We start from the raw sequence: 21,083 nt of genomic DNA, 5'->3' as shown, positions 1-21,083 counted from the left end.
GGACAGGGAGGCCTGGCGTGCTGCAATTCATGGGGTCGCAAAGAGTCAGACACGACTGAGCGACTGAACTGAACTGAACTGGGGCATCCAAGCCCCAGAGTCAGAAGCAAGATATCAGGTTAGAGATTTCCTTTGGGAAAGCTTTTCCTCTGGGAACCCTGGCTCATCTTCTTTCAAGGAAGCCTGAAGTCCTGGAAGGACTCTTGGGCTGGGAGTCATGGAGCCTGGGGGTCACCTTCCACGCCAGGCAGCACCACTGCCCTGGCTGCCCTGAGCCTCAGTTCAGCAGCTGATGAGGGCATCTAGAGGGTCCCTGGAGCTGCCCTCCATCCATGTTAAAGACCCAGCCCCTCACACCTCCTGCCAGAGGGTCCCTCAGGCTGCAAGTCAGAGAAATGGTCCAAGGGCTCCACCTGGTGGCTAGTCACAGCCAGACAAGCAGCTGCACCCAACATGTTCCAAAGTTCATTAACGATTGTTAATGAACTTTGGAACATGTTGGGTGCATCTGGACTCCAAAACGTGGGAGACAAGGTAGGGGAGAATCCAGAGAGACCAAGCTGCACTTCCCCCTCCCCTTCCCTAACCAGGCTTTCAGATGTCAGTCGTACAAATGGGAGGCTGTCATTGTAAAACAGTCTGAGTGTAAAGCCCTGGCGTTCGGAGTCGGATGGGCCTGGATTTGAATCCCTTGGATTTAACCTCACCTGGAGCCCCTCATCCCTGCAGTGGGCCATTGAGGACACATCCAGCAGGGCTGTGCCCTCTCTGCATGAACAGGCAGCCGAGGGACTTGGAGGGGGTGAGGCTGGACCAGTGACCGTATTCCCCCTGGTGGTGCTCAGCCCTGAGGCCAGTGGCTCATCCTTGGCTGCACAGCACAGTCTCCTCATGCGGGAAGTGCTTCTCAAAGCATGGTCCCCGGATCAGCACAAGACATCAAGGGGGTACCTGTCGGGAATGCAGATTCCTGGGTTTCCCCCGCCCAGCCCTGCTGAATCAGAAACTCTGGGATGGGGCCCAGCAGCCCCTAAGTGATGCTCAAGTACCAGGGTGATTAAAAGATACCTTGTGTGACTTGAATGTCTTACGCATCAGAATCACCTCTGGAGGTCAAAATACTAACAGGTGCCTGCCCCACCCCCACCCCTCACCCCAACCTCCACATCCAGGGATTCTGGTTCAGTGAAGCTGAGGAGGGACCCAGTCAGAGATTAAAATAACAACTCTGCAGATGATTCTACTGCACCACATTGGAGCTGGGTGTCATCCTCAGGAAAGAGTTCCCCCTTCTGGGCATAAATGCAGCTAGAAAGGCAGGTGGAGATAATTAATTGTATTAATTGTCACATGGACTTCTCAGACTCGCAGATTCAAGACATTAAGGAAACTGACACTCCTTAACATTGACATCCCTTAAGTGATGGGAACACTTGAGCCCCCATCCCAGTTCATGTTGGCTGCTCTCTCTAGTGCTGGGTGGGATCCACCAACACCCGGCTCAGAGAGAAGAAAAAAAAGAGGAGGATCCAAGGGAGTAGAGAAAATATAGAGCTATTTTATTGCTAAAAATGCATTTTACAAAAGCAACAGAGTTTTTGTTCTGAAGAGACAAAAGGCCCCTAGTCCTTGGGGAGGGGCTGAAATCCACCAGGCGTGCAACCCTCACTGATTTCGAATTCTCCTGGAGATACGGTAGAGCTCCATGGCTGCCTTGGCGTCTTCCACCGAGTTGTGTCCCAGCACGCTGTCCTGCAGACACAGGACAGAGAAGGGACTGGGGGATGAATCCAGGCACCATGGGACTTGGGCCTTCTCTGCTCACACCCTGAGTCCAGGGCTGAAGTGGGTCAGGGGTGAGTCTCCAAAGCCTCTGATAGAACAGATTCAGCTGGTGGCTGGAGCAGGCCTGGCTTCAAGCAGTTCTCACAGGGAGCCCAGGGCCCGGGGAACATGGACATAGATGTTTCCAGAGTGCTCCTTGCTCAGCACGTTGAGAACAGGACTCTTAAGTGAATCCAGGAGCTGACACTCTGTCCTGGGTCCCTGGTGCCATAAGCCCTGCAGAGGGGCCCAAACTCAAGCCCATCCCCTGCCTCCTGCACATGCCTGCTCCCCAGACAAGCTGCCCCCCGCCACTCCTCAGACTGGGGCTCGGGCTCTCCCCTCCTCAGGCCCCCCTCTCCTGCCTCCTGCACCAAGACACACCCTGCATCCTCCACTTGGACTTGTTTTCCTGCCTGCCCCCTGTCCTCCGTCCCTGCTCAGGACACCTGCCCTCCCCGCTCAGATGCATTGATGGACAGGTCATGGGCCTCCCTCCCTTCAACCAAGAGTTTCTCAAGGACCAGCAGGACTTTCCTCACCCGGGTCCTCAGCCTCTGGTCCAGCCTGGCCCTGAGCAGGTGCTTCTTAAACATCCGATGAGCCCAAGTGGCCACAGCTCCTCGTGTCCAGCCCGCCTCCCTGGGCCCTTCCGCCCTGGTGAGCTCCCAGCATAGGCCTGCCCCCGCCTGGGGCTCGGAGTTTGGGCCCCAAGAGCAGCATCAGCTGCGGCCTGATGGGCGCTGTGTGTCAACGGTGCGACTCCCTGGGACACCCGAGGTCTGCGCTCTACACCGTTCCCCCAGAGGTGGGCTGGAGGGTGAAGCCTCAGTTACCCGCAGGGAAACTGGCCTGACTGAAAACAAACTAAATCACCTCGATGGGCTGTCTTCCCTTCCCTGACCCTCGTCCTCAACCTACAGGCTTCCCGGGTCAGCTCTCAGATGGAGGCAGTGCCCGCCCTCCTTCCGGGGAAAGCCCGCGCCTCTCAGGACCACGTGGGGGAGTTGGGGTGAGCAGGGCATCTCTGGGGCCGCATATTGGCTCTGGAGGCACTGGGGGACTTTAGAGCCCTGCAGGGAAGGCCAGCCCCCCACCCCATGCCCACCCCACCAGGTAACGGGGCGGCCCTCACCTGGATGCGCCGCCCCAGGAGGCGCTGGCTCAGCACGCGCAGGGAGACCCGCCGGCAGAAGTGCAGGCCCGCCTCGCGCCACAGCAGCCGGTCGGCGGCCGTGTCGTAGACGGCATAGTTGCTCATGTTCTCCTTCAGCGCCTTGAAGTCGTGCTTCAGGTCGTGGCCCACCACCAGCTTGCCCTTCAGCACCTGCAGGATCTGGCCAGGAAGACGGGCCCCACACGTCACCCAGGGCCCTTCTAGGTGGGTCTGCGGCAACTCGGTGCCGTCAAGGGGGCGGGCCTGGAGCAGCACCTCCTGGACTTGCTGTGAGCATGAGCAAACCACCGTCCCTCCCTGGGCTTGGGCCATATATATCAGGGAGAAAAAGAGCCTGCAGCAGGCCCTTCATCACCTTCAACAGGTTAGTTCCACCCGAAGGCCTATCCCAGCTTCTTTGGTGGTTGCCTTGGGGGTTTCCCTGGTGGTTCAGACGGTAAAGAATCTGCCTGCTAATGTAGGAGACTGGGTTTGATCCCTGGGTTGGGAAGATCCCCTGGAGAAGAGAATGACAACCCACTCTGCTGTTCTTGCCTAGAGAATCCCATGGACAGAGGAGCCTGGCAGGCTACAGTCTGTGGGGTCACAAAGAGTGGAACACAACTGAGCGACTAATAGTTTACTTTGAATAATAGCAATGCCAATGGTCCCATGAGCCAGGCACTCACTTATGTTCATCACATACATTATGTTATTTAATCCTTTCAACAACCCTCCTGAGGCAGGTGGAATAATAACCTCCCAGAGATGCCCCCTTCCTAATCCTCAGGACCTGTAAACACGTTATATGGCAAAGGGAAATTAAAGTTACAGATGAACTTCAGGTTGCTAATCGATGACCTTAAAAGAGGGGGAGTTTCTGAGACTTACCTGGTAGTCCAGTGGTTAAGAATTCAACTGCCAAATGCAGGGGACATGGGTTTGATCCCTAGTCAAGGAACTAAGATCCCACGTGCCTCGGGACAACTAAGCCCATGTTCTGCAATTACTGAAGCCTGCTCACCTAGAGCTGGTGCTCTGCAACTAGAGAAGCCACAAAAGTGAGAAGCCCACGCATTGCAACTAGAGAGTAACCCCTGATTTCTGCACCTAGAGAAAGCCCAAATGCAGCAACAAAGACCCAGAGCAACCAAAAATAAAACTAGGGAGAGTTTTTTTTTTTAGGGAGAGTTTTTGGATGATCCAGAGGGGCCCAGCATAATCCCAAGGTCCTTATATGTGAAGGTCAGAGAGATCTGACTTAACTTGATGGGCTGTCTCTGGCTATGGAGGTAGAGGAAGGGGCCGAGAGTCAGGAACACAAGAATCCAGGAGCTGGGAAAGACAAGGAAATGAATCCTCCACCAGAACCTCCTCCGGGGTTTCCCTGGTGGCTCACAGGGTAACAAATCTGCCTGCAATGTGGGAGACCTGGGTTCGAGCCCTGGATCGGCAAGATTCCCTGGAGAAGGGAATGGCTACCCACTCCAGTATTCCTGCCAGGAGAATTCCATGAACAGAGGAGCCTGGTGGGCTACAATCTATGGGGTCACAAAAAGTCGGACATGACTAGCAGTTAATATACACCGGAGGCTCCAGAAATGAAAACAGCCCTATGAACACTTCAGTCTCAGAAGAATGAGACCCCCATTGGGCTTCTGAACCACAGAACTGTGAGAAGATAAATTTGCATTATTTTAAACCACGCGGTTTTTGGTTTTGTTATAGCAGCTGTAGAAAACCAATACAGGTATGAGCGAGAGCTATGTTTAACTGAATTTTGCAGTTGAAAACACTGAACTATCAAGAAATGGAGTAATTTACTTAAGGTGATTCTGATGATTTTAAAATATTTGCAGATTCCTTGACACTCCTCTCAGAAAAGATGGAGCCTAGGACTTCTCTGGTAGTCTAGCGATTAAGAATCTGCCTGCCAATGCAGCAGACATGGGTTTGATCCCTGGTCTGGGAAGATCCCACATGCTGCAGAGCAGCTAAGCCCAGGCGCCCCAACTGCTGAAGCCTGAGTGCCCAGAGCCCGTGCTCTGCAACAAGAGAAGCCACCACAAGGAGAAATCCGTGCACCACAACTAGAGGGTAGCCTCTGCTCATCACAACTAGAGAAAGCCCACTTGGGATGCAGGAATGAAGAAGATCCAACTCAGCCAAAAATAAATCAAATTTTTAAAAGATAAGAAAACATGCCATCTGATTCCCTTCACCTTGAATATGAGCCAGGCTGTGTGATGTCTGACCTCTCGATGGAGCCAGTGTTCCAGGATCCCTGAGTAACCCTGAAACCACCATGCTGGGGAGACCACCCTGAGTTACGGAGTTGTGCCCAAGGAGCCCCAGCCTCACGACAGGCGGGTGAATTCATCCTGTGATTCCAACCCTAGGCCTGCCGGGTGCCTCAGCTGCCCAGCTGTCCCTGTCCGAGCCCTGCCCAGATTGCAGATGCGTGGGTGACATAAACATTGACATTGTCTGGAGCCCTTGGTTTTGGGGTGACTTGCTAAGCATCATTTGATAACTGGGACAGTCACACAGTTAGTTCGTGGCAGGGCCAGCCCTCAAAACCAGCAGGCCGGCTCCAGTGCCTGCTGGTCACACCACGTTATGTGGAAGAGCCTCCTGCTCCCAGGCTCTGCCAGCCCCCCAGGCAAGCTGCAGGGGGCGACACTGAGAGTGCCCAGCCCTGCACATGTGCCCAGGCCACCCCTTTTGCTTCTATTCTTGCCTCCTCTCCCACGGTGGCCAAATAGAGAGCCTCAGTCACTGGCCACACAGAGGGGCCACCTTTCCTTCCCTCAGCTGCCCCTGGGGAGGACGGGGTCGGGGGTGCTTGGGGCAAGCTATCCCCAGTGCCGTCGGGGCAGCAGCTCATGGCCATCTCAGGCCTGCCTTGGACAGCTCTTCAGCAGCCTTCATCTCTTCCTCTGTGCCCAGGAAGGAACCTCCAGGTGGCTAACACCCTCCCGTGTCCTGCTTCTGTTTCTAGTTGTTTCCCCAGACATCAAGTGGGACCTTTGACTTGCTCGCCTTTGTGGCCACTTTGCAGAAGAGGAGCCGAGTCTCCCAGAAGTGAGGTGAGAGACTTCCCTGGTGGTCCAGTGGTTAAGAACCCACCTTGCAACCCAGGGGAAGTGGGTTCGATCCCTGGTTGGGGAGCTAAGATCTCAAACACTATGGTGCAAATAAGCCAGAGTGTCAACTAGAGAGACCATGCTCTGCAAGGCTAGATCCTGGATGATGCAACAAAAATCCTGCGTGCTGCAACTAAGACGTATGCAGCCAAATAGGTAAATTTTTTTTTAAAGTGAGGGGACCTGTCCACAGTCACAACACTGGGGACAGAGTGGGTCCATCCTACCATCAGCCCCTCCATTACTGAGGTTTTGTTGGGAATGGTGGCTCAGGCGGTAAAGAGTCTGCCTGAAATGCAGGAGACCTGGGTTTGATCCCTGAGTTGGGAAGATCCCCTGGAGAAGGGAACGGAAACCCACTCCAGTATTCTTGCCTGGGAGAATCCCATGGACAGAGGAGACAATCCATGGGATCACACAGAGTCGATAACAACTGAGGACTAACACTTTCTCCAGACATACCACTGCCCAACCTAGGGACCGGAGAAAAAGCTCCAAGAATGAGGCTGGACCACTCCTGAGAGACACCAGTGCTTGTCACACTTGGGCTTAGGGATCAGCTGGTCAACCTCACCAAACTCTGGATTCAGCTGCGGGATTCTGCCTTTCTAACAGGTGATGGGGATGCTGGAGGTCTTCGGGCCTCCTGAGCAATGAGGGCACATGACCTCTGAGCAGAGGCTGGAGGAGAACCCTACGTGTGAGGGAAAGGACTCAGGCAGCATGCAGGGGAGGGCTTGCGACCCAGGCAGGGGGATGTGGCTGTGCTGGGCGGCCAGGGCCCACATGCCTTTCTTTGCTGACATCTTTTATGTCAGCGGGGCCTGTTTTCTTGTCTAGGAGATGACTCAGATCTAGTTCACACAAAGCCCTGAGGGGGCTGTGACATCCCAGAGTCAACCGCAGTAGCCGGTTCCAGGCTAAGTGGGCCAAGTCATCGCAGGATAGATTCCCGGGAAATTCATCACTTCCCGAGCCCAGGGGTCCCCGCGGGTGGGTGGGGGGAGGGCGGGCATGGGTACATTCAGGATCATAAGACTCATCATGAGACAAAAAAAGATGAAGTGAACAAGAAGTAGAAGGACAAAGAAGCAGGGAAGGGAGACGACCTGTCTCTTTAGCAGAGAGATGTCAACTCTTCCGGACAAAGATTCTGGGACTTGCTGTGTGGTCTCAGGGAGGTCAAGAGCCATCTCTGGGTTTCAGTTTCCCTCTTTGTAAAGGGAGAGCCTGGAGAGGTAAGCACCACGGACTTTTTGAGGCAAGGCAGAGAGGGAAACCCAGGGTGGTGTGGAGCTGCCAGCTGGCAGGGCCTCCAGGCTGTGTGACCTGCTGGCTGCTGACCTGCCCTGAATCAGGGTCGTGAGGCAAATGTGTCCAATGCACTGGATGGAGGCTCAGGTTCCTGGAAAGAACTGGAGAGGGTGGGGGAAAGGGACATTCATCCATTTGTTCTCATTGCCTGGCTCTGGGTCAGGTACTTTCCTCACTTCATCATGAGACCTCACAACAAGAATGTTCTTAATGTCAATTTATAGTGGAGGGGGCTGAGGATCAGAGAGGGTGAGAGGCTTGCCCAGGTCACACAGAGGGTGAGTTGACTGCTGAGATGCCGTGTGTCCAGACCTGCCTAAACCTGTCACTATTATTACAGTTGTTATTATTACCATCTGTTGAGAACCTAGGGATTGTATTAGCATTATTAATTTCAGAGTGGAAATTAATAATGTCTATTTGGAGGAGAATAGATACATGTATGGCCAGGGCTTCCTAGCCCCAGGTGGCTCAGTGGTAAAGAATCTGCCAGCCAGATGGAACAAGAGATGCATGTTCCATCCCTGGGTTGCTTCCCAACCCTGAATGAGGAAATGGCAACCCACGCCAGAATTCTTGCCTGGAAAATTCCACAGACAGAGGAGCCTGGAGGGCTATGGTGCACATACGGACTGAGTGCACATACACACATATGTATGGCTGAGTCCCTTCATTGTTCACCTGAAACTGTCACAGCACTGTTTGTTAATTAGCTATGCGCATGGTCCGTCGTGTCTGACTCTTTGTGACCCTATGGATTGTAGCCTGCCAGGCACTTCAGTCCATGGGATTCTCCAGGCAAGAGTACTGGAGTGCGTTGCCATGCCCTCTTCCAGGAGATCTTCCCTACCCAGGGATCAAACCCGGGTCCTCTGCATTACAGGCGGATTCTTTACCAACTGAGCGACTGGGGAAGCCCCATTAATTGCCTGTACCCCAATACAAAATCTGTGGAAAATTCTGAAAGAGTTGGGAATACTAGACCACCTGACCTGCCTCTTGAGAAATCTGTATGCAGGTCAGGAAGCAACAGTTAGAACTGGACATGGAACAACAGACTAGTTCCAAATAGGAAAAGGAATACGTCAAGGCTGTTTATTGTCACCCTGCTTATTTAACTTATATGCAGAGTACATCATGAGAAACTCTGGGCTGGAGGAAGCACAAGCTGGAATCAAGGTTAATGGGAGAAATATCAATAACCTCAGATATGCAGATGATATCACCCTTATGGCAAAAAGTGAAGAACTAAAAAGCCTCTTGATGAAAGTGAAAGAGGAGAGTGAAAAAGTTAGCTTAAAGCTTAACATTCAGAAAACTAAGATCATGACATCCGGTCCTATCACTTCATGGCAAATAGATGGGAAAACAATGGAAACAGTGGCAAACTTTATTTTCGGGGGCTCCAAAATCACTGCAGATGGTGACTGCAGCCATGAAATTAAAAGATGCTTACTCCTTGGAAGGAAAGTTCTGACCAATCTAGAGAGCATATTAAAAAGCAGAGACATTACTTTGCCAACAAAGGTCCATCTAGTCAAGGCTTTGGTTTTTCCAATGGTCATGTATGGATGTGAGAGTTGGACTATAAAGAAAGCTGAGCGCAGAAGAATTGATGCGTGTTGGAGAAGAATGTGGTGTTGGAGAAGACTCTTGAGAGTCTCTTGGACTGCAAGGAGATCCAGCCAGTCCTAAAGGAGATCAGTCCTGGGTGTTCTTTGGAAGGACTGATGCTGAAGCTGAAACTCTAATACTTTGGCCACCTGATGTGAAGAGCTGAGTCATTCAAAATGACCCTGATGCTGGGAAAGACTGAAGGCAGAAGAAGGGGACGACAGAAGATGAGATGGTTGGATGGCATCACCGACTCAATGGACATGAGTTTGGGTAAACTCCAGGAGTTGGTGATGGACAGGGAGGCCTGGCGTGCTGCAGTCCATGGGGTCGCAAAGAGTCAGACATGACTGAGCGACTGAACTGAACTGACTGAAGAGAAAAAATTAAATGGCTAAAGAGATAAGATGGCTGGATGGCATCACCAACTTGATGGAAATGAGTTTCAGCAAGCTCCAGTGGTTGGTGATGGATAGGGAAGCCTGTAGTGCTGCAGTTCATGGGATCGCAAAGAATCAGACATGACTGAGCAACTGAACTAAAGAATGCAAAATAAAAACTTTAAAAAAAAAACAGTGATGTAATAACCCTAAATAAAATATTATCTAACAGAAAAAAGTACATTAATTAATAATTTCCGCTGCTGAACCCGTGACAGCCCTCAGTAAAGATTTCTGATTCCGGAATATGGGCCCTTTAAGGCGGGGATTGTCATAGCATCTTACCCACAGGGACAGGGGGTGCCGGGTGGTGTGTACCATGTCACTCATTAGGGGAATGACAGGCCCAGGTGCAGGAATCTGCCCGCATCCTCTTTCCACTGTGTTTCCCCTCTAGTCCAAGTATTTCCCAGATGGGCCTGATCAAAAAATTACCGGGGGCCGTTGTTGAAAGACTAGAGGGTGGGGCCCTACTCCAGACCGGCCAAAACATCTTCACCAGGGAGGGGCATTAGCAAATGTTCCAGGGTATTCCTCCCATCTGCCGAGTTTGGAAATGCTGGCTCTGATGTCTGTCCAGCCCCTCAGAGCCCGCTGCTACCATCATGCATCCGTCTTTCCATCTGTCCATGCCTGGACGCCAGGAGAGGTGATTATAAGGCACTCTGAAGAATGTTGCCCTTGTGGAAGTCCCCTCCTGCCATCCTCACGAGGGGCCCTGTACCCCTCTTTCCTCCTGAACCCTGCCAGGCTCTCCGGGTGTCCTGGCCCCTAGCTTGTGTCTGCTTCCCACAAGGCTGCTTAACCTGCGGAAAACCTGGATGACAAAGTTGTCCTCCTTCACCTGGCTGAGCCCCAGAAAGACATGCCAGGTGTCAGGACCCCAACAGGGTCCTTGACCCAGGCAAGGGCTATGTCACTGTACAGCTGAAACCACTCCCTGCTCACAAGCCACTGTGCCTTCCTTTCTGTTTCCCACCTAAGCCACGACGACTCACAAGCTTCAGTTTCTCTATTTGTGAACTAACATCATCATTATCATTCTCCAATCCCAGTCATGGGGTAGGTGCTACTCACTACACCAGTTAACAGTAGAAGAACATTTATTTACACAAATATGTTACAGACTTTCCTGGTGCTGCAGTGGATAAGAGTCTGCCTGCCAGTGCAGGGGACACAGGTTCAATCCTCACTCCAGGAAGATCCCACATGCCATGGAACAACTAAGCCCATGCACCACGTACTGAGCCCACACGCCACGAGCCTGTGCTCCGCAATAAGAGAAACCACAGCAACGAGAAGCCCACACACTGCAACGAAGACACAGTGCAACCAAAAATAAAACAAATAGAAAACTTAGGGTTTTTTTAAAGTGAATTGCAAGTTATTGACCATCATCATTAGATTAAAACATGAATTAAAAGAGTGTTGAGGGGCTTCCCTGATGGTCCAGTGGTTAAGAATCTGCCTTCTAATGCAGGGGACATGGGTTCCATCCCTGGTCAGGCAGCTAAGATTCCACGTGCTGAGGGGCAACCAAGCCTGCACGTCACAACTGGAGAGACGTCCACACACCACAATGACAAGTTCGTGTGTCTCGACTCAGAGCCAGTGCAGCCAAATAAATATTTCTTTTAAAAAGAGCATTGGCCTGTCAGACGAGAGCTCTGAATCTGCGCCCTGAGATGTAGCCCAGCCTGCTGTGTGTCCTTGGCAAGTCACTGCCCCTCTCTGGACCTCAGTCTCCTCACAGGCTCCCTCCTGTGCTCACAGTCTGGTCTATGGGGCTCTCTGTAAACCAGGGTTCTCAACCTGGGAACTACTAGCATTTGCGGCCCGACACTTCTTTGGTGTGAGTGTGTGTTCTGTGCATTGTAGGATGTCTAGCACCATCTCTAGCCTCAAGCCATTGGATATCAACGAAAGCCTTCCCCACCTCATTTACGACAATCAGAAATGCCTCCAGAGGTTGCTAAAAATGTCCCCTTGGGGGCAGAATCACGGTGCACTGAGAACCACTGCGTTAGATGACAGTCAGACCTACAGGTGTCAGAAGATAACAAGGCAATTACCTTGCATTATAAAAGCAGTGGAACTTCCCTGGTGGTTCAGTAGTTAAGAATCTGCCTTCCAATGCAGGGGACATGGGTTCAATCCCTGGTCTGGAAACAAAGATCCCACATGCTGTGAGGCTGCCAAGCCCATGTGCCACAACCACTGAGCCCAGACATCTCCACTACAGAGCCCGAATGCTCTAGAGCCTGTGTGCCCCTACAAAAAAAAATCCCACATATGAGAGCAAAGATCCTGAGTGCAGCAACTATGACCCAACATAGCCAAATAAATAAATATTGAAGATAAATAAATAAAAGCAATATAATACCATTATAAAAAATAAAAAAGAGAACAGGGTGAGGGGAGTCCACTCGAAGCTTTGGTGTCTTGTGGCCACATTGCTCCTGGGTGTCCCGGGAGGACTAGCGGGCTTAGTGGCTCCTCGGAGGCCACCTGGCTTCTACAACCTGGTTGACAGCTCACTGCTAGCTTGGTCCACTCCCCGTTCCCATGGGAGGAAGAGACAGGTTGGAGAGCCGCCTTTGGAAAATGCCTTCAAGAAACCAAGGCTTGGCGAGCCCTTGACTCACCTGAGAGGTGTCACCTGGCCTTGTGGGTCTCATAAATGGCTAATAAACTTCTGCCCTTTGGCGAGTCCCCCTGTACATCTCAGGTTCTGCGAGCCTGGCCTTTGGGATTGAAATACTGAGGATGATGAGTGGGGTCGATGTGTCTTGATGTCTTTGTTTATGAAAACAAACGACAGGGGCTTCCCTGGTGACTCGGCAGCGAAGAATCTGCCCACTAGTGTAGAGGAGACAGGTTCCATCCCTGATCCGGGAAGATCTCACAGGCAGCAGAGCAACTAAGCCTGTACACCACATCTATAGAGACTGTGCTCTAGAGTCCAGGAGCTGCTACAACTGAAGCCCGATCACCCTAGAACCCACCCCCTGCACTGCAACTAAAGAGTAGCCCCGCTCCCCACAACTGGAGAAAAGCCCTTGCAACAGTGAATATCCAGCACAGTCAAAAATAAATAAATAAATAAAATTTAAAATATATATATATATATCTTTTAAAAAAAAAAAAAGAAGAAGAAAATGATGGCAGCTGCCTCATCCCTCAGCTTCACTCTCATGCTGCACTGACAATGTCCGTGCGTACACCAGGCACAGAGAAGACTCTTGAGAGTCTCCTGGACTGAAAGGATATCAAACCAGTCAATTCTAAAGGAACTCAACCCTGAGTACTCACTGGAAGGACTGATGCTGAAGCTGAAGCTCTGATATTTTGGCCACCTGATTCGAAGAGCCAAGTCATTGGAAAAGACCCTGATGCTGGGAAAGATTGAAGGCAGAAGGAGAAGAGGGTAACAGAGGATGAGGTGGTGGGATGGCATCACCGATTCAGTGGACATGAACTTGGGCAAACTCCTGGAGATGGTGAGGGACAGGGAAGCCTGGGTGCTGCAGTCTGTGGGGTCGCAAAGAGTTGAACACGATGTGGTGACTAAACAACACCACCAGGCACTTAGCGCTCACAGTTAAGTGAGTTCACACATCCACACACTGATCACAGGATCGGAACTTCCCAGAGGAAGCCCCGGGGACAGAATCTGAGCCTCTGCTCCTCCCCTTCCTTGGACAGTCTGCTCAGCCTTGTGCCTTAGTTTTCTCCTCTATAAAATGGAGTGATGAGGCTACCTTCCAGGCTGTGGTGAGGAGTAAAGGTAGTGGTGTGTTGAAAGCTCTTAGAACAGGGCCTGGACATGAAGCTGGATACACCTGGGCTACTTTGTCACATCAGCCCTACGTCACAGAGGAGCATGGGGCACAGAGAGGTTTAGCAACAAGCTGGGGGGCATAGGGCAATCAGGTGGCAGAGCTGGGACTGGACCCACATCCAGCCAAGTCTAGTGCGCTTGCTTCTGCCCCCTGGGCTGTGCGTGTATTACTGCATCTTGACAGCAAAGGCCAACACGAGGGCAGAGGCAGTTCTAGTCCATGCAGCTGCCAGGACTCCTGTGCGTGCTAAGTCACTTCAGTCATGTCCAGCTCTTTGTGACCCCATGAATTGTAGCCCACCAGGCAAGAATACTGGAGTGGGTTGCCATGCCCTCCTCCAGGGAATCTTCCTCCCAACCCAGGGATTGAACCTGCGTCTCTTAGGTCTCCTACATTGGCAGGTGGGTTCTTTACCACTAGCGCCACCTGGGAAGCCCCAGGACTCCTGTAATACTACGAAAATCAATTCAACTCCAGTCCCACAAACACTCTCAGGGCACCTGTTATGTTCAAAGCAGTCTCCAACCTGGGGTAGATAAAATACACAGCTGGAGCTGCAGAGCCAGGCAGACCTATGTGTGTGGCCAGGCAAGCTCTAAAGTGTGTGGTCTATGGGACTTCCCTGGCGGTCCAGGGGTTAGGACTCTGCGCTTCCACTGCAGGGGGCATGGGTTTGATCCCTGGTGGGGGTATTGAGATCCTGCATGCCGAGTGTGTGGGCTATAGCAAGGAGGGTGAGACTCCCAAGGGGATAGAGTGGGGGTGGAGAGGGTGGGGAGTGAGGAAGAGCATCACACAGGACACCCCTGGCCTGAGCCTGCCAGGACAGCAGTATTTCTAGGGGAAGGAATGGGGAATGGGAGGGGGATGGGATGGGGCTGAAGCACTGAGGGGTGATGGCTGAACTGAGAGAGATGCAAGAAAAGGTAGGTAGGTGGGGTTTGGGGGACCATGGATGCTGGGATAGGGGGACTCTAGGCAACAGGCAGCCTTTGCAGGTATTTGAACCAGTGGGTGGGGATGAGAGTAAGGACTATGATCTGAGCCAGGCCTGGGGAAGTTTCTCTGGCAGCTGGGTAGGAGAGATGAGCAGGGAGCTTACCTTGTGCAGAAAACGAGAACCAGAATCTAAGCCCGTGGTTCTCAGGGGAAGTTGGAAAGGGGACTGGATGTAAAATTTGAGTTTCTGCCCTGCCCTCTCCAGGGGCACATGGAGTGACCATCAACCCTGAACCAGGCACTGCGCTTAGAGCTACAGACCACATCACCACACCCTGCGTTCTCAAAGCCAGGGAGGACACATTAGCTCCTCCTTCACTGATGAGTCAGCAGAGGCTCAGAAAGCTTCAATAATAACTTGCCAAACGTCACACCAACCAGTCAGTGACAGAGCAGGAAATGTGAACCACAGGGTAGTTTCAAAGAGCTGCCCTGTCTTTGGATCCCCGCCTCCCTCCTCATACGGCTGTGAGTGTGTGTGTGTGAGTGTGTGCATGTGAGTGTGTGTGTGTGTGTGTTTGTGTGTGTGAGTGTGTGTGTGAGTGTGTGCGTGTGAGTCTGTGTGTGAGTGTGTGAGTGTGAGTGTGTGTGTGTGAGTGTGTGAGTGTGTGTGTGTGAGTGTGTGCGCACGCACGCTCAGTTGTGTCCAACTCTTTGCAACCCCGTGGACTATAGCCCCCAGGCTCCTCTGTCCTTGGGATTTTCCAAGCAAGAATACTGGCATGGGTAGCCATTTCCTTCTCCAGGGGATCTTCCCAACTCAGGGATTGAACCTGTGTCTGTTGCATCTCCTGCATTGGTGGGCAAATTCTTTACCACTGGAGACACCTGGGGAGCCCTCTTGAATGGCTATTAAGTGCCTACTCTGGGCAGCACTCCGTGCTACACACCGGAAGGGCCTGGCATCATCTCCAGCTGAGAAAAATAAGCATCTCAGCACCAAGTGTGGATGAGAACCAAGGTGTCCTGACTCCCAGGCCGGTGCCTGAGGGTGTCCGGGGAATTCCATTTCTCTGCCACCTCCTCTCCCCCGCTCTGGATTCTTCTGCCCTTTCTTCCACCTTGGGGTGGGGAGGGACAGGAAAGGAGAAGAAGAGATGCCATGAGGCCCACCTGACTGCTCAGTGGGGGTCTGAGTGTGGGCAGCTCCACGCAGGGTCCCTGGGCCTCCCATTGGCACCTACAGCCCCACCTCACTTTGTATTGCCTTCCCCTTCTTGTTCTCTGTCCTAACACTTCCTTCTTGCCCATCCTCCTGATGCTGCCAATGAATAAGATCCTTGCAACTGCTCCTCAGTCTCTCTGACTCTTCTCTCTACTGTCATCTCCTTCCTCACTCCCGCCCAGTCTCCCCAGCACCCCAGTTCAGGTTTTCTTGACAGTGGTTTTGATCCAGCCATGCTCTCACTCAAGAACCTTCAGTGGCTCCCTATGACACTGAGTTGCGGGCACTGAGTCCTCCCAGCCCTTTGCAAACAGCACCAGCCTCGTGCAGCCTGTCTAGAACCACCCTGATGTGCTGCGCCCCCTTCTCCGAGCTCCTTAGTGTCCTGTCCTCCTCTAGAACAGTGCCGTCCAGTAGAAAGAAACACAATGTGAGCTATGTGTATAATTTTAAATCATCAGCAGCCATATTTTAAAAGTTAAAAGAAATAGGTTAAATTACCTTCAGTATGTTTTATTTAACCTAACATACCAAAATAGTATCATTTTAACATATCATCCATGTTAAACATTATTGAGGCATTTTATGTTTCTTTTTAAAATTCAGGTCTTTGTAATCCAGTGCATATTTTATATTTACATCTCAGTTCAGACCAGCCACTTTTCAGGTGTTCACTAGCCACAGGTGATGCTCTATTGGACACACGGGTCTAGAGGTTTTGAGCCTTCTACATTCTATTTTTCTGAACTTGTAAGAGATACTCAGTAATGTGGGTTCAATATGTTTCCTCTCAAATCCACTTGTTGAAACCCTAGCCTCAACCATTTCAAAATGTGATCTTTTTGGAAATGGGGTCATGGTAGGTGTTATTGTTAGGATGTCATAATGGAGTGTGTTGGTTCTGGAACACAGGGGTCCCCAGCTACCAGTGCATTGCTGGTTAGGAACCAGGCCACATAGCAGGAGGTGAGAGGAGGTGCGAGTGAAGCCTCCCCTCTATTTACAGCCATTCTCCATCACTCATATCACCACCTGAGCTCTGCCTCCTCTCAGATCAGCAGCAGCATTAGATTCTCAGAGGTTCAAACCCTACTGAGCTTGAATCATCCTGAAACCATCCCCTGGCCCCCATCCATGGAAACATTGTCTTCCATGAAACCAGTCCCTGATACCAAAAAGGTTGGTACTGCTGCCCTAACAAATACGACTGGTGTCCTTATAAAAAGGGGGGATCTGGCTACAGAGGCACACATGTGTGAACATGAAGGCGGAGATTGGGGTGACATTTCTCTAAACCAAGGAACATCAAAGGTGGCCAGCAGGACTTCCCTTATGGCGCAGTGGATAAGAATCTGCTGCCAATGCAGGCGACATGGGTTCAGTCCCTGGTCGGGGAAGATTCCACATGCCACAGAGCAACTAAGCCGTTTCGCCACAACTACTGAGCCCGTGAACTGTAACTTCCAAGCCAGCGTGCTGCAACTAATGAAGCCTATGCGTCTAGAGCCTGTGCTCCAAGCCAGTGAGAAGCCTGTGCACCGCAACAAAGACCCAGTGCAGCCCAAAATAAACGAATTAATAAATAAACAGATGGCCAGCAAACCGTCAGAGGCTAAGAGAGAGACACAGGTCAGGTTTTCCCTCCTCAGAAGGAGCCTTCTGACACCTTGACGGGGGACTTCTAACCTCTGGATCTGTGAGAACAGACTTTTCTCTTGTCTGAGCCACCACTTTGTGGTACTTTGTTTCCTCAGCCCTAGCAAACCAACATTTAGTTCAAGAGACTCTCAGTTTCCTCATCTACAATATGGGAACAAGGGAAGAATCCTAACAAGTAACAGGTTTATTCTGTTCTCTGTGTGTATTTTTTGGCCATGCCATACAGCCTGTGGGATCTTTGGTCCTCGACCAGGGAGCAAACCTGCACTGGAAGCGCAGAATCTTAACCACCGGGCCACCAGGGAAGTCCCTAGTTAATGGGTTTTTAATACTTCTATAGTATTAAAGGAGAGGGCTCCTTTCAAGCCCTCTCTCAGTCCTCACAATAATCCTGTGAGATTGCTACTGTTATCACACCCATCGGGGAAATGGGGTACAGAGAGTTCAAGGAACCTGCACAAGGTCACTTAGCAGGTAAGGGGCAAAGCCAGGATTCAAACCTGGCCCTTTTAGCCCTGACCTAACAGCTCCAGAGGACGCTCCAGGCAGGCTGCTTTGTGAGGCATGAATGAGCTCCCAGATGGAACTCGGGGAGCATCCGGTGAGTAGCGAGTGCTCAAAAAACAATGGCTATTGTTGTGGCCTCATTTCTGGCACAGGGAGGCACACACGTGTGGTGCGTGGGACTAAAGTGAACCCTGTGTCTTTGTGTTCTTCATGAACTTCCCCAGATTGAGCTCACCTTCCCAGAAATGACTAAACCCTGGTGCCACTTCTAGAGGGACTGAGTTTCCTTTTCATCGAGTGACTCAGAGAAACAGAAAGTAAACTGGAGGTGTCGCAAGTTGGAGGGCAAGAGGACTGGGAGACTTTGGCACGCCCCACCCACCTAGAAGGGTGGATGGCCTGTGGGGGTCTGGAAACGAGCTCTCCCAGGGCTCAGGGAGGGGTCCCCTGCCAGTGAGGGCCTCCAAGCCCCATCCACCCCCCATTTCCCCCGCTGGGCTCCCTGGAGGCAGCCAGCATAGAGGAAAAAAAATGGGGAATCTAGCCCCCAAATCAGTGTGCAGGCAGCATCAGGCAGGATGTCCCCATCATGAGACCAGCAAGGTGGACCAGATGCCGTGAAGGCTGCTCCCAGAGGTGAGCCTAAGGTTGTCTGATGTCTGATCCTTGGGGATGCGATGGCCACACCAATGGGTTTCTCACGCTCTGGTGCAGGGGTGGTGGGGAGTTGGACATGGCTGGAATTACAGGTAACAGATCCAGCACCCAGGGGAAGCACCAGAGGAGTGTGTATGTGTGGGTGTGTGTGTGTGTGTTCGCCCGGCTGGCATCTGGCCTTCGCTTACCTCCAGCCTGGCCACAGCAAACGGAGTGGCCCCCTCCATGTTCCGAGCTGTGATTCCGCTGACCGGGGTCCTGTAGTCAGTGATGTCACCCTCGGGCCGGATGAACTTGTCGTAGAGCACGGAGCCGTGGTAGTCCACGAGGCTGCAGCGAGCCAAGCCACTCTCCCGGAAGGGCCCCAGCCCCACCATCTCGCAGTCCATGGCCACCACGTCTGCGCTCCTTGCCATGTTCCCTCGGGACGCTCAGATATGCTGGACGGGGGCGGCAGGAGAGCCATCACTCGAAAGGCTGCCCGAGGCCCCAGGCGTCCTCAGCCACCTCCCAGGCAGCCTACACGCTCTGCCCTGCCCTTTGTCACAACCCCACCTGGCACAGAGAGAAGCTGAATGATTGCCACCCCAACCAGCCTCTTCACCCGCCGATCCCACGGCCTCTCCCGGGTCCTGCCAGGCAGCCTAGGGACCAAGATGCCCCCCTCCCACCACCACCACTGGCCACCGCCCCAGAGAAGTGTCTGGAAGCCCCCATCCTGTCCCCCGCTCTCACCTGCCTGCCTCTCTGATGCCCCTTTCTCAGCTACTGCAGTTGCTCTTAGCAGTGACTCATCTCTGACTTTAAGCCGGGAATCCTGACCCTGTTTCAGTTTCTGGTTTGTTATCAAGTGAAGTCAGGGGCGGAGGCCGGGCACGTGGGCTGGGTTGCCTCATCTCCTAGGGCTGCCGGCCTGTGGGGAGCTCAGTAGCCAGAGTCAGGACTGACGAAGCTGGCAGCCGGCTCCGTGTCTGGGTGTCCCATCTTTCTTTGCCCCTGCCCCTTCACCTAATCCCTCAAGCCCTCCCCTCCTCAGGTGACGCGTCTGATGTGAATGTTGTAGATTGCAACATCTGTATTTTGGTTCTCACCCTCTGCCCAGAGAATAAACATCCCGGGGACTGGAGTCCAGGGACGGTCCCACAACTTCCGGAGCCACCACCAAATCTGATGCTCTGTGAGGTCATTCATGGGGGCAGGAAGAACTGGCTCTTGGGACACTGAGGTTATTAACTGGGAAGTGCAGGAGAAGGTTGGGACACAAGGGGGGCTAGCCCCCACCGCTGACCCAGCAGAGGCAAGGAGGTAGTGAGGGAGCCCTACGGCCTCCACCGGCTCAGGGGTGTCTCAGAAACGGTCATGTCTGCCTTTGAAGGGCTCTGCCTCTGGCTATGCTGACACTGTTTGAGGACAAGGAGAAGCAGCCCTGGGCAGAGCCCCCACCAGCCTGGCTGTATTACCTAGGGGCTATAAGCCTGATGTGCTGCAGTCCTTGGGATCGCAAAGAGACAGACACAACAGAGCTACTGAACTGAACTGAACTGATGCTCTGAGAAATGGAGTATCTCCTGCCATATCCATAGACAAGGATGTCACCGACATCAGCAGGGTAGCCCTCCAGTGTGATCTGGTGAAGCCTGAGGGCACTCAGGAAGGTGTCTAACAGTCTAACAGTCATCAGACGGCAGCCACCCTCCCTATGGTGAGCCCAAGGGAGCTCAGGTTGTGAAAAGAACACAGGGTACTGGCCCGGGATAGCTGAGATGCATATGAAAGGAATGACTCCAGTGAGCCCAGACTCTTGCATCTTCCCATGCATAGAAAAGCACTGAATTCCTTAACTTGGGATATCTGTGCATGCATGCACACTATGTCAAACTGTTTGCATCCCTATGGACCACAGCCGGCCAGACTTCTCTGTCCATGGGATTCTCTAGGCAAGAATACTTGACTGGGTTGCTGTGCCCTTCTTCAGGGGATCTTCCCAACCCAGGGATTGAACCCACATCTCTTACGTATACCTGCATTGGCAGGCGGGTTCTTTACCACATGCACCACCTGGGAAGCCCTTGGGATATCTGGTTTTCTTTAATTAACAATAATCTTTTGATGCTCAGACTACCCAAAACTTTTGCAAAATTTTTGTTACAAAAGTTCAAAACTTTTGGGTAATTTTTGCAAAACTTTGTTTCAAAACCTCTGTATAACCTGGCTTCTCCCCTCACCTCCTTGGAGCAGTTCTCTCAGGGTCACTTGGGATGCCGTCTCCTGGGCCTGAAATGAAAGTCCTCAATTGTGTCCAGCTCTTTGCAACCCCATGGACGATACAGTCTATGGAATTCTCTAGGCCAGAATACTGGAGTGGGTAGCCTTTCCCTTCTAAAGGGGATCTTCCCAACCCAGGGATCGAACCCAGGTCACCCGCATTGCAGACAGATTCTTTACCAGCTGAGCCACAAGGGAAGCTCAAGAATACTGGAGTGGGTATAAGTCCTAAAAATCCCACTGAATAAAACATAACTCTCATCTTTTTGGTTGTGAATATTTTTTTAAGTCGACAGCTCTCCCAGGCTAGAACTCTGACCCTTTAGAACAATGTCTAGTACATAAGGAGCACTCAGTATCTATTGAATAAATGAGTTACAATTGGGGCAAAAATAGAATCAGCTTTAATGAGGAAATTGTCTCTAGGTACTGGGGTAAGTTTATCACTCCCCTCTTGCTTCCTACCACAGATCCACATGGAACAAGATTTGAGCT

At 52.0% G+C, this 21,083-nt stretch overlaps 1 protein-coding gene across 1 annotated transcript; it reads right to left on the bottom strand.

Annotated features, from left to right (window-relative positions):
* Positions 1–1,538: 1,538 nt before the first annotated feature.
* ISG20 (interferon stimulated exonuclease gene 20) lies at positions 1,539–19,194 on the bottom strand. Its single transcript, XM_065906730.1, has 4 exons — positions 19,059–19,194; positions 18,512–18,763; positions 2,960–3,160; positions 1,539–1,752 (listed from the first exon to the last, which is right to left on the bottom strand). Exons 2-4 carry the CDS (start codon positions 18,737–18,739, stop codon positions 1,666–1,668), a joined length of 516 nt encoding a protein of 171 aa, XP_065762802.1. The 5' UTR covers positions 18,740–18,763; positions 19,059–19,194; the 3' UTR covers positions 1,539–1,665.
* Between the last annotated feature and the right edge of the window lie 1,889 nt (positions 19,195–21,083).

The sequence above is a fragment of the Muntiacus reevesi genome, chromosome 15 (genome assembly GCF_963930625.1).
Source record: "Muntiacus reevesi chromosome 15, mMunRee1.1, whole genome shotgun sequence".
NCBI classification, from domain to species: domain Eukaryota; kingdom Metazoa; phylum Chordata; class Mammalia; order Artiodactyla; family Cervidae; genus Muntiacus; species Muntiacus reevesi.
The sequence above is the reverse complement of the archived record's forward strand: the minus strand, read 5'-3'. Positions and strand labels throughout refer to the sequence as shown.